Source organism: Anguilla rostrata, chromosome 10 (assembly GCF_018555375.3).
Source record: "Anguilla rostrata isolate EN2019 chromosome 10, ASM1855537v3, whole genome shotgun sequence".
NCBI classification, from domain to species: Eukaryota; Metazoa; Chordata; class Actinopteri; order Anguilliformes; family Anguillidae; genus Anguilla; species Anguilla rostrata.
In genome coordinates, this window is record NC_057942.1 from 13007351 (window position 1) to 13024483 (window position 17133).

General features: G+C 49.1%; 1 protein-coding gene across 1 annotated transcript in view; it reads left to right on the forward strand.

Annotated features, from left to right (window-relative positions):
- Positions 1 to 17133, forward strand: part of specc1la (sperm antigen with calponin homology and coiled-coil domains 1-like a) — a 43479-nt gene that overhangs the window by 18506 nt on the left and 7840 nt on the right. The window contains 5 exon segments of the mRNA XM_064354214.1: positions 261 to 382; positions 2368 to 2458; positions 5830 to 5919; positions 6720 to 6879; positions 10830 to 10932. Coding sequence (XP_064210284.1) covers positions 261 to 382; positions 2368 to 2458; positions 5830 to 5919; positions 6720 to 6879; positions 10830 to 10932 — 566 coding nt within the window.

The following is a 17133-nucleotide window of genomic DNA, read 5'->3' on the forward strand; positions in this document are numbered from 1 at the left end:
TGTGTGCTCTACTCCTCTGCTTGCATTTGACACCTCATGCACTCGCTGATATTCACCACAAACCACCATCTGCCAGCAGGGTTATTTTCTAACCTATGCTAATGGCGGCTTTTTCCTTCTGTCATTAAAGCACAGGCATGCATTTGCAAAACAGGCACTTTGTGATTACCTGCTGAACCCCAGGCATTCCTGCAGGGTGCTTTGTGTGTCGAGCACATTCTGACCATATAATTGCTGTTGACCAGACGCTCTGCCGGCAGGTTCCGTCCCGAGCGCCCCGCCCGCCGCCGCCGCCACCGCCCCCGCCACCGCGCTGCCCCGGACGCCCCTGAGCCCCAGCCCCCTGAAGACCCCGCCCGCCGCCGCCGTCTCGCCCATACAGGTGAGACCGCACGCAGGAGAACGAGGCATTCTGGGTTGACTTGTAAAAGCCTGAGCTGTGAGTGAGACTGAGCGTGAGCTGTGTGAGATCCATGCAGGCTGGTTTTTTTTGCTCTACCAAAACGTTCCCAAAAAACTAAGGAGATGGATGCTAAGGTCAGAATACCGCTGCGGCACTGTGGAATCATCCCAGTGTAGAAATAGTCAAAGATGGCTCCCGGGTGACGTCTGTTTCCTGAGGAGCTGGTGATGTCATCATCTTGGAGACTTCTCTGTGGTTCCCCGTATTGGTGGGAGAGTATTTTACCAACCCGGTAAGTATTGCAGTGCCAGTGAGCTGTCAATCGCTGGCTTTCTTCAACCGGTAAAAATGATTTGCTTTCAGAAGCGAAGCACGGGGACTGATTCACAGCAGTGAACCCGGGTTTTAACATGACGCATGCAATTCGCCATGATTTGTGCTCAGAACCGCTGGCTTCGTTGCATAGTGCAGGCAGTCCATCACACCGAAGCGCTCTGTAGTACTGAAGCACTTTATCAATTTTGTGCGTATGGATGGGGGGGGGGGTGCTCTTTAATTTGACGGACACTTCCTGCCCAAGGTTCAAGAGCTGTTCCTTCCGCATGTTTTTATAGACCTGCAGTGCTGCGCTGATAGGCTGCTTCCCTTTCCTGCTGCAGTTTGTCTCAGCTGACAGTCTGTGTGGTCTCACCGCCTCTGTCCCGGTGACACCGACGGGACTGCGTCTTGCAGCCCATAATCAGGCCTGTTCATTTCATGTTTACCTCTTGTTGCGTTTTGTTTCTTAGTTACTGAACTGGAGAGAGGTCCTTGGCCAGGCGACATCATTACACCGACAGCCGTTTTTGCTCGGTGGTTCGTTGCCTCAGGTTCCTTACCTTTCCTGTGTGAAGCCAGCTTAAAACCGCAAGTCGATCCTGCCTGTCTTTCAGTGGGGAAATGTTTTATTGCAGAAAGCTAAAAAGAGAAGTATCTTTTTTTAGGTTTCACAGTGACGTTGCCTAAGTGCCTGAGGTACGTGAGCGATTAAGTGGCGCGTGTAGTCTGGTGTGAGCGGCTTTATTCAGATATTATCCGGATGGCAGGCGGTACCTGAGATGGAGATCTGGGGGAGCCCAGGTCGTATCCACCCTCACCTCTCATCAGATGAAGGCCAAGTAGCCTGATCGCCTGGGTGGTGTGAAAAATACTAGAGATGCATAAAACATTCATGGGCCTTTCACGAGATATATTAAAGACACATCTCTCCTGCTTTAATACCCGAGAGGGCGCGGGAAACGTCCTCTTTTCTAACATCTGGGGGAAACACCCATTTTTTTATTAGAAATTAAATATTGATGTCCAACCTGGAGGCTTTTCAGGAGCCAGGGACGCGTGAAAGAAGGCCAGAGTAGGAGCAGCGTAGGAGCAGCTCTTATCCAGGAACAGGTGCTGCAGGTGAAGTGGTGTAAAGGACTACTTTCTCATTCATGTCACGATGGCACGAGGGCTGATTTTAAATGCTTTCACTGCTTCAAAGTACAGTATTGCAATATTGGCATTTATATATCCAGTCTGTCTGTGTTGGCACAGAATGGCGATATTGCGTCTATAAATATGGTTGTGACCTTTTTTATCGAAATGGCACGCCACTGGAGGTAGTGTGGCTGTCAAGAACCCCTTCAGAACTTTCCGGAAGTGCAGTTCAAATCAAATCCAGTTGGTTCTGCTGACTGGGGCCGTAGGTAAGTGTGATGATGGGTAAAGTTGAGGACGGGTAATTTCGGTCAATAACATCACAGCGGTACGTGCTCCGAGCCAAGATGCATTTGACTCGATAAGAAAAGGTCACCTCTGATTGGTCCTGACAGAATGACCCATAATCGTATTCCGTTCCTTTTTAAAACGGTGATGATTGATTGACTGCATAATGAGGTTAAAAGATGGTGTATTGATTAAAGATGCTTCAAACCGGTGTGTTTCAGCGGCACTCTATCAGCGGACCCATTTCAACCCCCAAAAGCCTCTCCTCTCTCAGCGACAAGAGGCCCAGCTACACTGAAATCAACATGCCAGGTGAGTGAGGCATCACACGCAGTATCCCCCCCCCCCTTCTCCCCATTTTGGCTTTTTCTGCAGGACGAAACAAAAAAAAAAAGAACGTCTTGGTGCAAAAGCCTTAACAGCAGCATAGGCTGCAGCGAGCTTTGCAATGAGTGTGATTGAGCATTCCAAATTGGGGGGTATAAAAAGATTAAACAAATTGGCATTAGTCATTTCCTGTTTATTTATTTATTAAATAATGTTTTTGTTTACTAAACCATTTATGTGCTATTAGCAGTAAAATAAGGTCATAAAGCCATGGCAATATTTAATATTTGTCAGTGTTATTAGTTGCTAAAATTAATGAAGAGCTTTGTAATGTGGATGTTTACTGTAAACATTAGGAATGACATTCATTTTTGCGTCTCTGGTCAAGTTACTCTGAAAGTCCCTGTATTTTTTTTTTAAAATATCACATTTATTTCCATATTTGTTCCAGCCACTTCAGTAGTCCCGGGCACTTTCTGTGACTTGGAATTCCCAACATTTGTGACAGTATTTATGTAGGGAAAAGAATCACTGATATCCGAGCACTTTCCTGTGGGAAGGCTGTTTAATTGCGCACTGTGACGGTCACAGCAGTGCCCCAGCTGAGGATTCTCATACGTCACGCGACTCTTTCAAGTGCTGCATCTTTTCCCCGACTGCGCCTGTCCTGTCACGCGTCCGTCGTGTCACGCGTTGCGGCCGAAGAACGAACGAGCGCCGCCTTTTTTCCCCGCCGAGTTACTGGCAGCCTCCCCGAACCCTGGTTCGGGTTCCTGATCTTTCCCGCGCGTGTCAGCAGAGCTGCTAGGACAGGGACGCGCAGCTGGAAATGTCATCTCTGTACTGTCGGGGGGGGGGAGGGGGGGCGGTTGGGGACGAGTCTCCCGTCACTTTCGCCTGCCGTCCGGCTCTATCTGGAATAAAACGGAACAGAAGTAAATAATGGCGTTTCTGCGAGCGGTAATCAGTTCTGTGGCCTCACGGGGAATTGGATTCTGGCTCCGCCTTTTCATTATGCTGTAAGCCACGCGTGGGGGACGTGCAAAATGCAAATTGGGAAACCGCCTCCTTTCTTTTCTGGTCTTTCATTTCTGTTCTACCCCTAGCAACCCCCCCCCCCCCCTCCCCCGAGGCGGTGTAATTGTTTCTAAGGGAGAGGGGAGACTGCGGTCTGGTTCGTCAGGTCTGACCTCATTTTGAGGTGTCAGGTGTAATAAGTTGACAGGAAGGAGCCAGGGGCCAGAAATTACCCCTCTTTTAAATCCCTACCCCCTGCCCCCCCTCCTTTTTTCATTTCTAATGAAAATGGCACTTGAAGCCTCTGCACGTTCTTCTGGGTGGGGACGTGCAGCAGGGGACGTAGGCTGTGGAGTACAGCTTCTGTGAAATTTAGGGCTTTTATTTGTCGTGTTGTATGTAGTGATGGTCCACCCAATATGATTTCTCTACAGTCAATATTTTTCTTCCAAATTGGAATGGCCAGTTGCATTTCGAAGCCTGGCTTATCACTGAAATGTTCTCTTATCAATTCAGGATACTGTAGACTGGCATATGTGTTCATCTTGCACATTTGGGGGGGCAGCAGAGATGGATCCCTGCTGACTTGAGCCCTCCCACTGTGGGTGATACTGGTTAATTATACACCTCCCACAGGACTTCTGGCCACAGACAACAGTGCTAAATTGCTACAGGATTTGATTCTGGTCCATGGGGTGTATAACTATGCATGTACAGCCTTTTTTTAATAAAGCTGCTAAAATTGTTTTAATAATAATAATGATGATTATTATTATTCTTATGATGATACCCTAGACCTTCTTTTTTATTTATGCTGGCACCTAAAAATATAAGAATAGCCGAAGTTTAAAAGAGGAAGCGGCTGAAGTTGCGTGTGGCTCTGCCTGATTGATTAGTGCGTCTGTGCTATCAGTGCTGACTCAGTCACATCTACCCAAAGGCACGTGCACGGACCAGAGGGTCCCGTGCGGGGCGGTGGGGGTCGAAGGCCGGATTACATGCTGATGGAAGAATTAAGTAGCTGCTTGTTTTTAAAACTCCAGCATGGTGTACGTGCCCCTAGGCCTGAACTCTGAACTCTGACCTCAGCCGGTATTCGCCTCGCAAGGGTAGATCAAAGGGTCCTGCATGACTGAGAAACTCAATGCTGCTTTTAATCTCGTGAACTGTATGTAAATCCCGAGGTTATTGAGTTTCCTGTAAACTGAAAGTTCCTTGTTCCTTTTTTAAAAATAACTCTCTATATTGGGTTGTGCGTGTGTGCGTGTGTGTGTGTGTATAGACTACATTTCCAAAAGTATGTGGACTTTCATTCTAAGAGGTCAGTGACTTACAACATGGCTCTGTCATAGGATGCCACTGTTCCAACACGTGGGTTTGTCCCTGCTAGAGCTGCCCCTGTCAGCTGTAAGTGTTGTTGTTGTGAAGTGGAAACGTACAGGAGTAACAACCGCCCAGCCGCGAAGCAGTAGGCCACACAAGCTCACAGAACGAGACCGCCACGTGCTGAAGCTTGTATCGCATAAGAATCACTTCCTTTCCTCTCCTTGTTTGCAACACTCACTAGTTCCAGACTACCTCTGGAAAACACGTCAGCACAAGAACTGTTCATCAAGAGCTTCATGAAATGGGTTTCCATGGCCGAGCAGCCGTACACAAGCCTAAGATCAAAATGTGCAATGCCAGGCATTGGCTGGAGTGGTGTAAAGCACACTGCCATTAGACTCTAGAGCAGTGGAAAAGCATTCTCTAGAGTAATGAATCACGCTTCACTATCTGGCAATCTGACAGACGAGTTCGGTGGAATGCATAGTGTCAACTGTAAAGTTTGGTGGAGGAGGAATAATGGTCTGGGGCTGCTTTTCATGAGTTATCTCTATGCCTATCAAACCAGGCTAACCTTTGTAGTACAGCTGGCTGCTTCCACATACCTGTTCAATTTTGGTGCTCCAAGATCTTCATTCAGCGCCCACTGTACCACACCGTCGATGACACCAACTTGTTTCCCATGACACTTGCTTTCCAACAACACCAAACATGATTATACTGTATATGGAAAAATGAAGGTTTAAGTAATACTAATCCAGTAGAATGTTTTGGCACTGTGAGTATTGGAGCCATAGCACTGTCTCTTTATCGAACCCTGCTGACTCCCTGTCAGCACCGTAAACACAGTCTGCTTTCCTTTGAGGGGTCTGATAAGGGGCTCACTCCTGTGAACCCCCCTACATACCTGCCTGTTGTGAGCAGCGAAGGTGTCAGTGTGTGGAGCAGTAGTGTGTTGAAGACGGGGCATTTTTTGGTGTGCATCATGGGCGTCCGTTCTCTTTACCCCACAGCAGAGCACCTCCTCCGGGGGTCGCCCGGGAGCCGGCCCGGCTCTGCGCTGCAGAGGGTCTCCAACATGGACGCCTCCAAGGCCATCTCAGGTGCGTGTGTGCGTGCGCTTGTGTGTGTGTAAAAGATAACCGTTTTAAATGTTATCTTTTACACATTTTTTTTTTAAATATTGTAAAAGATACTTTTCAGCATTATTGGACAGAACAGTGTAGAGAGACAGAACGGGAAGAGAGGGGTAGAGACGCCCGACAAAAGTCGGACGGTCGGATTCGAACCGCCGACGTCGCGGCTCGTAATGTGCATGTGGACAGCGCTCTACAGGCTACGCCATGAGAGACCCCATCTTTTACACATTTTTAAAATAATTTCTAAATGATGTCGCTTGAAGAAAATGTGTTTAATGCGTGTAGAATTTTCTACTCGTTTAGCGATTGAACATTTAAAACTACCGGTTCTGGACAGCAGAAGGGTCCGGAGTCTTTTTCTTCATCAGGATTGTGACTCTGGCCTCCTTTGAGGCATGGGCCTGTGTACAGTGATGAGAGATGAATATTGCTGTTCGTCCTTCTACATGTTTTTTGTGTCTGTGTGTGTGCACGTGTATCCCTGTAAATGTTTCTTTCTTTCTGTTCTGAGTGTCCATGTCTGCATGTCAGTTTGTATTTTCATACACTCCATTATATATTGATTGTGGGTAGCTTTCTTTGTAGTGTATATTGGCATACTGTACATATCTGCACCATGGTAATGAAAGCTGGAGCGGCAGACCAGGCAAAGCTAGCTGTCCATGTAGCTTCAGTTATGCAAATACAGACAAACAAATACTCTCATTTATGACGGCTTTCGCTGGCGGTGTTTTGGTTGTGTAATGTTCGGGTGTCGTCAGCAGCGTCCCGCAGGAGCAGCGAGGAGGTGAAGCGGGACATCTCCGCCTCAGAGGGCAGCGGCTCCGCCTCGCTCATGGCCATGGGCTCCGCCTCGCCCCAGCTGTCCCTGTCCTCCTCCTCCCCCACGGCGTCCGTCACCCCCACGGCGCGCAGCCGCCTCCGGTGAGAACTGGCCGAGATCTCCCCCAAACCCCCCCCCCCCGGTTTGGAACGCCCAGTCATATTCATCATCAGCGCTCATTGCTAAACCCCAACTGTCAACTCAGGAGAGCTCTCTCTGTCTCGCTCTCTCTCTTTCTCTCTCCCCATTCTTTTTCTCCTCTCTGTATTCTATACCTATCTCAACCCCGCTGCGCTGTCCCTCCAATGTCTTCCTCTTTCCCTCTCTTGCTTTCTTTTTCCTGTCCCCTACTCTTTTTTTTTCTCCCTCCTCCTCTCCTCTCGATCTCTTTCGCTCTCTTTGTTTCCGTCCTCTCAGTAGCGCCGTGTCGCCTCCTGCATCTGTGTAGTGATTTACGGGCGGGGCCCGTGATGATGACAGTAAATCAGCCGGCAGGTCGGGTGTGACCGAGCCGCTCAGTAGCGAGGTTGAACAGGCCCGGTAGAGGCTGGCGTAGGGTCTGGATTTGGGCTGATCCGTTACGTAGGGGCTGTCAGTCCGCTGATGTTAAGTCGTTATTAAAGGCCAGTTTGCTCGTGTGCAGAAAAGCTGGCCCATGGCGTTTGGTATGCTCATACCGGCCATATTTAGAGCTGCAGCTCCTCACCTCTGCCATGACCTCTCCCGTGGGTGTGTGTCCCGTTCATTAAAAACGTAATTCTGTCTCAGACCTCCCGTCCCGTTCTTGGTGCCAGGGGCTCAGGGAGGGTGTCCTCGTGCGCTGTTTCAGCTGACATCGGTGAAAGAGCAGGCCTTCCTAAGAGCTGACTATTCCCTACCTACTATCTTTAATGCACAGGAAACTCACTCCTCATTCAGAGGAACTCTAAATAAGAGAGACAAAGCAGTTTGGGAGGGAAAGGAAAGCGCTAGAAAAAGACGTGTGAGGCAGGGTTGGAGGGAGCGATTTATTTGAGGGTTGTTTTGGGGTCAGTCTCATCCTCTGGGAACAAGCAGAATGCTCCTTCAAATTCCTGACCCTCAGCCCCAAGCAGGACATTATTATTGTGTGTGTGCGTGTGCATGTGTGTGCGTATACGTGTGTGTGTGTGTGCGCGCATATGTGTGAGTGTGTGCACGTGTTGTGTGTTTGTATGTGTGTGTTTTGTGCGTTAGTGTTTGTGTGTGTGTGCATGTACGTGTGTGTGTCTAGTGCGTCTTGTGTGTGTGTGTTTTGTACAGTACGTTTGTGTGCGGGTGTGTGTGTGTTTGTGTTTATTTGTTTGTTTGTGTGTGTGCGTGTACGTGTACGTGTACGTGTGAGTGTGTGTGGGTGTATGTGTGTGGGTGTATGTGTTTGTGTGTGTTTGTGTGTGAGTGTGTGTGCGTGTGTGAGTGTGTGTGTGTGCGTGTGTGTGAGTGAGTGTGTGTGTGCGCGTGTGAGTGTGTGAGTGTGCGTGTGTGTGTGTGGTGTGTGTGTGTGTGGTGGAGTGTGGTGCCTGTGAGTGTGGTGTGTGCGCGTGGTGTGTGTGTGTGTGTGTGCGCGTGTAGTGGAGTGTGGTGTGTGTGTGTGTGTGTGTGTGTGTGTGTGTCGTGGTGTGTGTGTGTGTGTGTGTGGTGTAGTGTGTGTGTGTGTGTGTGAGGTGAGTGTGTGCGCCGTGAGAGTGTGTGCCAGCGATGGTGTGTGGTTGTAGCAAGGACGCCTCGTGTCCAAGCTCAGCCTAGCCCCTCTCTCTCTCTCCCGCTCGCCCTCCTCCCTCCGTCTGCGGAGAGTGATCAGTTTCAGCCGCGGGGCCAGCAGTGACAGCCTCTGATGGCAGCGTCACACACACGGCGAGACCGCAGCGGGCGGGGGATGGGGATTGGGGGGGGGGTCTCAGAGGTAAAAGGGTTACGCATTGTGCTGTTGGCTTTATCTGATCGGCTCCCTGTGTTATTTTCAGACTCATTTCCATCGCAGCCGCTCCGCTCCGCTCTGCCTCTGCGCAGAAAGAGGAAGCCTTTTTAACGGAAAGCCGCAAATCTTTTTAAAACGACTCACCGCTGAGGCCGTAACGGCTTTTTACACAAAGCGCACTGGCCTTCAGAGAGCAGAGAAAGTGGATTGGAAAGCCTAAATTTCCCATTACCCTCCCGCCTCCGTCGAGAGTGATCCTTATACGCCCTGGCGTGCGGTCATCCTAGCCCCCATCCGTCCCCTTCTCTCATCCCGCTAGGAGAGGGAAGAGAAAGTCAGGCCTGGTTCTGCTGATGCATTGCCCTCATTCATCAGTATGATTGCTGTTGTTGCTTTATTATTATTTTTTTGTAATTGTTGTATTTTTATGATGTGGCATTAGGGCACAGTATGTAGTGCAGTGTGTATGCATAGTGCACGGTAAGAGCTTTTGTCATACCTGTGACCAAATTTCACCGTAGATATTCAACCGTCATCATCTTTCTTGTGATTCCAAACCCATCATGCTGGCCTGGTCAGAAAGCTCAAAATTGGTCTCGTCTGGTCTTAGCAGATCCAGTCAAATGTCAGTATTGGAATTTCAGCAAAGTTAATGGTTTTCATCTATGTGTCCCAGGGCTCTTGTTAAGGCCAGTTGAATAATGAAATCCAGCAAGTACCAAATACATTTTGTCCAAAAGCCTTGTTTTCCCCCCCCCCCCCCCCAGGAAGCTCAAACTTGGCTCCAAACTGATCTTTCAGAGAGCCAGCGATCTCAAGCATAACTCAAAATCAGCCATGACGTGCTTTCAGGAAAGAAAGATGAAGGTTTTGGAATGTCCCCAGACTTGAATATTATATTCCTGGAAATCTGTGGGGACATGCAGTCCAGAGTGAGAGTTCTGGTGGTTGTACGCAGCCCATTCCAGCACCAGGGGAAGGTGGCTGATCCCTCCCTGTGTGGGGGATCTGGGCCATGATCTGCTCTCCGGTGCTGAGAAACTCCCCTTTTTACACTTTTTCCTCCTCTTCAGGGGAGGACAGATCATAAATCCATGCGGTAATTCTCTGGGCGAACGAGCAGCCAAAACTTGGCGGTGCAGATTACACCAGATGGTGCACAATTATTTTCTAAAATAAAAAGATAAGTCAAATGAAATTCAACAGCTGTTCACTTTGTCAAGAAAACGGCATCGCAAACTTACTTTCGGCTTACTTGCTGTGTCCTGTGAGTGACCGTGTTCCTCTATGATTCTCTGTCCTAAGAGTGACCCTGTTTTCCTGTGCTTCTCTGTGTTTTATGAGTGACTGTGCTTCTCTGTATTTTGAGAGTGACTGTGCTTTCCTGTGCTTCTCTGTGTTCTAAGAGTGACTGTGATTTCCTGTACCTCTCTGTGTTCTAAGAGTGACTGTGCTTTCCTGTGCTTCTCCGTGTCCTGAGAGTGACTGTGCTTTCCTTTGCTTCCCTGGGTCCTGACAGTGACTGTGTTTTCCTGTGCTTCTTCGTGTCCTGGGAGTGACTGCGTTTTCCTGTGCTTCTTCATGTCCTGGGAGTGACTGTGCTTTCCTGTGCTTCTGTCTGGGTCCTGACAGTGACTGTGTTTTCCTGTGCTTCTCTGTGTCCTGAGAGTGACTGTGTTTTCCTGTGCTTCTCTGTGTCCTGAGAGTGACTGTGCTTTCCTGTGCTTCCCTGGGTCCTGGGAGTGACTGTGTTTTCCTGTGCTTCTCTGTGTTCTAAGAGTGACTGTGCTTTCCTGTGTCTCTCTGCGTCCTGAGAGTGACTGTGCTTTCCTGTGTCCTGAGAGTGACTGTGCTTTCCTGTGCTTCTCCGTGTCCTGAGAGTGACTGTGCTTTCCTGTGTCCTGAGAGTGACTGTGCTTTCCTGTGCTTCCTGGGTCCTGGGAGTGACTGTGTTTCCTGTGCTTCTCGGTCAAGAGTGACTGTGCTTTCCTGTGTCTCTCTGCGTCCTGAGAGTGACTGTGCTTTCCTGTGTCCTGAGAGTGACTGTGCTTTCCTGTGCTTCTCCGTGTCCTGAGAGTGACTGTGCTTTCCTGTGCTTCTCCGTGTCCTGCGCAGGGAGGAGCGGAAGGACCCTCTGTCAGCACTGGCCCGGGAATACGGGGGTTCCAAGAGGAACGCACTGCTCAAATGGTGCCAGAAGAAGACGGAGGGGTACCAGGTAAATGCCAGTTCTGATACAGCAGACCCAGAGGGAGGGTCCAGCCGCAGAGTCTGGCTGGACTTCAGAGTCATATTTTCATTTCTGTCGGTCGCTCAAAGTTTCAGCTGACTTTGTTAAAGTGGCTTCTGACAATACCGAACATTTTTTTACACAATTGCCAGTGTTTAAAATAGAATGACGAATTTCCTGATAGATAGCACTTTTAACTTTTTTTTTTTTTGATTTTGTTCTCAAACTTTCTTCTTGGAACGCCCGTAGTCCCATTTTCACATTGGAACGCCCGTAGCCACATGCCTCATAAAACCTCAGTAAATCGCACTTTAAATGCCTAGAAAAATTATACTGCGTCCTTGGTACGTATCCTGAGGGATTTTGCTATACACAGCGCTGTACATTTAAGGCTTGTGAACCTTCCAGGTGATAAATCGGACGGTTCATCAAGGTTGGTGGAGTTTCTCAACAAAAACTGGTAATAAAGCATGCCTTCACTAACGTAGTTTAGACACGCTAGGAGTGTGTATATACCTGAAGTGTTGCCACCGAACTGAAAATCATAGGACTCCTATTTTATGATTATTCTATGCTAGAGTAGTGTGACAGCACATATTTTAATTTCATAAAAAGGGAGGGTGCCCCACCGCTGTCGTTTTTATTCAAGTCATGTGTTTTAGGTGAAAATTCACTCACAATTTTTTACTCATAATTTCCATATTTGAAATGTTAATATTTCAGTATATATATAAATTCTGTGTTGAGTTTCCTTCTCTTTTGTAAACAATTTAGGCCAATATGTTTTTTTGAATTTTGTTTTCCCCTCCTTATCAACCTGTGATGCACAAGTATTGCTGGGTACTTACTGGGAACTGCAGGGAACGCTGACAGAGGGGGGGGAAAGCATTAGGTCCAAACCTAACAAAGAAGACTGCAGTTTGCTCATCTCAGTGCTCACAATACATTTGATATTTGAGTCTGGGTTTCAATATATGGACTCCTTCCCCTCTTTAACTCCTGTAATGGTGGCAATTACAGCGTTTGTCGAGCCGAAGGCCTGTTTGCCCCCAGCAGCCAAGCCGTGGCGTCGTCATGGTTCCACTTTATTGGTGCCTTCTCCAGGAAGTTCGGCGAATTTCACCGGCCTCCTGCCGAATGCAAAACAAGGAAACCCGATCAAGTGGCATGGTGGAGTTGGCCAATCGGGAGAGAGACTCTGAAATGACTGAAAGGACACTGTGGTGCGGAGAATTCCACGGAAAGTGGGTCTTCAGCATGTCCGCTGCTCATTGTTTGATTGTCGGTTGACGGGAATCGTGTTCTACCCACCCCTTACTGAAACCGCAATATTACAGGAATGAATGTGTGTTGCTGAACGTATTTACAGGAATCAGGACTTGTGGCTAGCCAAACCGCGTGTAAACATCGCATTGACAGCCACTTGCCTGATCCTTATTTGAGTATCCTGTATTTTCACTCTGGAAAGGAACTAGGTGAGATGAGGCGAGAATGTGTCTGTCGGCAGAGAGTCAATGAAACTGACTTGCACCCTGCATCTCGTGATGGCGTTGAGTCTGACTGGGTTCCTCGTGATTGGCTGGTGGGAGCCCATTATGAGTTCTGAAGTGATGCATTTTATGCTCACGGCTTGATCTGGCCCTGGAGGGATGAGTTGTGAAAACTGGTGTAAGAGTGTGGTAATGCTTCCTTCTCAAAATAACTGGTTATTTTGAGAAGGAAGAATTATAATGAAATGTATGTCTTCTCTGAATTGGTTGTTTTTGGATGGGGGTTGGATTTGAAGTATTGTTTAGAGCTGTCTGTGAGGCAGGTAGGCCAGTAGAAAGACAAGTTTCTTTAGAAAAAAAACATTTCTTTAAATTTCGAATGACAGTTTTCACTTTCATTATTATTCTGTCCTCTTTTCAATTGCCCGTTTTGTTGAATTATTAAACTGAAATCGGTGATAAACTGTATGTCCGTAGGGTTGGTTTCTGCAGCGATTCTCAGAAACCGGTAACGTGGTTACAACACTGATTACAACAAGTACATCCTTATTCTGAGTACAGAATTGGCCAGGGTCATGTGTGAGGAGGAGGAGGAGGAGGAGGAGGAGGAGGAGGTGGAGAGCAAAACATACAGCAGTGGTTTCCAGGAATGGTCTCTCCCCTTTCCCGCTCAGATTCTTTGCAAACCGAGTGTGAGTGCAGTCCAAAGCCGCAGTGGTGTCTCCGTCTGGAGGAGGGGTGTCTCCTGCCTCTGAGTGAATTATGACCGTTGACCCTGGTGATGGCGGCAGAGCTAACAGACGAAGAGCAGCCGACAAAGATGGAAAATTTAATGTTTCCCTGTAAGGAAATGGGAGGGAAAATCCCTTTAGCGACATGTGAAGGTTGCTCTACAGCTTTGACTGACAGTGCATTACATTGTTCATGTGTTTGTTTGTTGGCCGTCAGCCACACACGTTTGTGTGTCTGCACAGAAGCTTTTTTGAAACATCAACCCCGCCCCCCCATTTCCAGTCCCATCCTGCTGGAGGCTCTCCATGATTGAAGGTTATGTGGGCGGCTCAGATTCGCCGAACGTACACAGAAGGCATTTGCTTTACGTGCTCTGGGTCTCGTCTGACCACATCCCCCCCCCCCCCCCCACCCCCGTCTCTGGTTCCGGGTGTCTCGTTATGGTTTACCTCCAACATCCTTTTAATGGCGTCTCACTTCGCCCTCCTGACCAATCTGCTGTGTCTGGGAAGCTCCTGAAGGGAAAGGCTGCTTCACCACACCCGGATCTGCAGGGTCCTTCGCTGGGCATCCTGGTGCGATCGGTGGTAGAGCACTGGAGGGATGGACTGAGACATCCACTTCCCTCATGGCACAACCCTGAAAAGCAGCTCAACGTACCATTCAAGGAGGAGGTGTGCGGTTTGTCTGATCCTTGGGGTGCGTAAATGAACTCTCAGTCATGTGAAGCAAAGGTGGTTTCACAGGCAGTGGGGGATGGTATGAATGGGATGATGTCATCCTTCAGAAGCGGAAGAGGGTGAGGTAGGGTGTTGTTATGGAAACAACAGACCACGGAAAGGTTCTCCATTAGTCTGCATCCGGAATGCCAGGAGTCCTGTCCCGTGAGCGCGGAGGTGGCAGTCTCGGCATGCGGGGGAAATTAAAAGGCAGCCAGCGCCCCCCCAGGGAGGGGTCGGGGGGAGTGGGGGGGGGGGGTGGGACATGAAAGGCTTTTAAACATGAAAGGCGGATTTGGGTCAATCATCATTATCATGCGGTTTTATACTGAGTGCTAACATTTTTTAGAGCTGACGCTTTCTGTTCATTTAAAAACTAGTTGAAATGTCCGGCAACTTTTAGCGTAGCCTTCTCTGGCCTGGTGCATGGAAGCTTAGTGGGGCTGGAATTGTTTAGTAAGTGGATGGGAGAACCCTGGGGTTTGTTGATGGGTGGTGAACAGCCTTCCTTCTGGATGCAATATAAAAGCCCATGGCGGGGGGGCTCTGTGCTGTAGAAGGCTGTCCTCCAGTGATCCCATGGCAATCATCATAACAGCAGGGTGGCTGTTAATCCTGGTGTCCCAGTCTGTCCCAAAATGGCTCTCAGTCTCAACATTTCACTGATCATTTAGCAGCAATGGAGTTTACCTAAGTGGTCCTATGTGGGCTAACGAAACCCCTGAAGCTCCAGCATACAACTACAAGGCCCAGCGTGCACCTCAGGTGTGGGCTTTTGCTCAGCCCACATCTTTGTATGAATGCTGTTTTCTTACTGTTGGGTGGTCATATTTTAGCGCCTGCATCAGGTCTGTGTTTCTAGTTTATTCCTGTTGCTATTGTCTGTGATCCTTTTACGGAACTGTTTGAACTTTCTCAAAAGTTTGCCGATTTTATGCATTTAAACTTTTGGGAAACTTCTTGTCACAATCCATCCTAATGGCTTTAATCTTGTGTGGACAGTCAGTGCCAAGAAGAAATTATTTCTGTTTGTTTTTTTGCGATTGAGGGTCATACTCCTTGACTGTACAGGCCTTGAGTGCTGTAGTCAGTTGTTGCCTTTTCCCCTTGGATCTTCAATTTCTGAAGAAGTTGTTTTTTTTTTTTTTTTTGCCTAGAGCTATTTTCCTTTGTTAAATCTACTTCAGCCTCTGTGTCTGTGTTTGTTGCTGATGGCGTGCTTCTTTGCCAGCAACGGCAAATTGAATATCCATCTGCAATAAAACGGCAGTGGCGGTAAGATGGATTAGCGATGATGGAAAAGACTGCCAATTTGAGCAGAAGGAAATGCACAAATGAGTGTAACCACCACCGTTGTAAGCCTATGATAGGACTTTTTTGTAATGAACAGGAACCAGCCGACAATTTGCATCCTCTGTTTGCAATTATCCATTTTAATAAGTAACCAAAGGCCTTTGAAAGCCCACGTGACTTTCAGTAGCTCATTTTAGCCAACAATTTCTTTGTGTGTGTGTGTGTGTGTGTGTGTGTCTGTCTGTCTGTCTGTGTGTGTGCGCATGCGTGTGTGAGTTAACGTGTGCACGTGGAAGTGTGTGTGTGTGTGTGTGTGTGTGTGTGAGATAGAGAACATGCATGTGTGATTTCATCAGCCCATGCGTGTGTGTCTTTGTCTGTATGTTTGCTTGTGAGCAGGTGGGAGAAAAGGCATAATCCGCAGTCAAACATGGCTGCTCCACCTGTAAGAGGCACAGAACTGGCATCCTGCTGGGTGGTGTGTGCTGGATGGGAGGCGGTTGTGTGTCCTGGTGACCTGAGGGGAACCGCCATGCCCTGCACTGCCTGCTATTGTTTCCTGAAGTCTCGTACCGTTTTCCTCCCTCAGCACATCCTGTGGGCCCTGGCTCGACAGATGAGTCATTTCCCCTGGTGGTGGGCTCCTGGCAGCGTGCTCTTGGGCCCCTCCAGGACAAGGGGCGCAGAGGCGCTAATCATCGTGTTCTGCAATGTCCTGAATGCTGGCACTGCATGAAGGGATGGAGTGTGCGTGCGTGCATGTGTGTGTACGCAGGTGTGTCTGTCTCTGTCTCTGTGGGTGTCTGTCTGTCTGTCTGTTTGTGTGTGTGTGTGTCTCTGGCTGTGTGGGTGGTTGTAGGGAGGGAGGGGGAGTGCCTGGGTGTGCAGGGGTCTTAGACTGACCTGGCCCATGTCCAGTAGTTGGCTGTACCCTCCATTCCCTGCTGCTAATTCAGCTCAGTTGCTATTATGGTGTCACCCCCACTTCAGGCAGTGACAACGACCCCACAGAATATGAATTAGCCGCAGCCGGAGCGCTGTGTGCGGAGACACGCACAGTCCTGAGGTGAAACCCTGGCAGCGGTGGGCAGCCTCCGCGCAGGACAACAAGGGGAAGGAAAGGGCTTTGGCGCAAGTTGGCAGCAGGGGCTGTAAGAACAAGTACATGGGAGGCTCCTTTATAGGGCATCCGGTGCAGGAGCGTGATGCTGTTGGATGTGCCCATGCCCGAGATCTGGACCCAGCCCTCTGTGACGGTTTCGAAACGTGTAGCCCCGCCTTGTTCTACTGGTCCCTCTGGAGCTCGGCTGACCTGCATCCTGGCCAGGCGAAGAAATGAGCGCGCGGTCGATGCGTCCAGCCATCGTGCCCGAGCGCGTCTGGCCCCGCCCCTGCGTTTCGGTTGAAAAGCGCTGACGCCTGGGCCCTCCTCCTCCTGTCACACTCTGTCACACGCTGGGCTAATCTCGTTTCCAGCCCCTCGGAGTCTGACGGGTGACAATTAGCTTTTCTTCACAGCCCGCTTCCCTCCGATTGGCACCCACCGCATTTCGGAAAGGAAGTTGCAATGCCAAAAAAAGAACTGGAACTGGCCAGAACTGCCTTCTCTCTCTCTCTCTCACACTCTCTCTCTTGCTCTTTCCCGCTCTTTCTTGCTCTCTTGCTCGTTCTTGCTCTCTCTCACTCTCTCTCTCTCTCTCTCTCTCTCCCTCTCTCTGCCTGCTGTCATGCTTTAAGTCTAGACGTCACTGTGGCGAAGGCCAGGGGGGATTCTGAGGGCACTTCTGCTTGTGTCCACCCTGAACTCTCTTTACTCACTCTGAGAGGGGGCCTGGGCCCGGGGCCGGAAAAGCTCCCGTAAAAAAGCCTGTCCCTCCCCCTTCCTGACCCAAACATGCATTCCTTCACGTGCTCGCAAACCGCTTCCATTCCCCAGAGATCGGTAAATTCAAAGA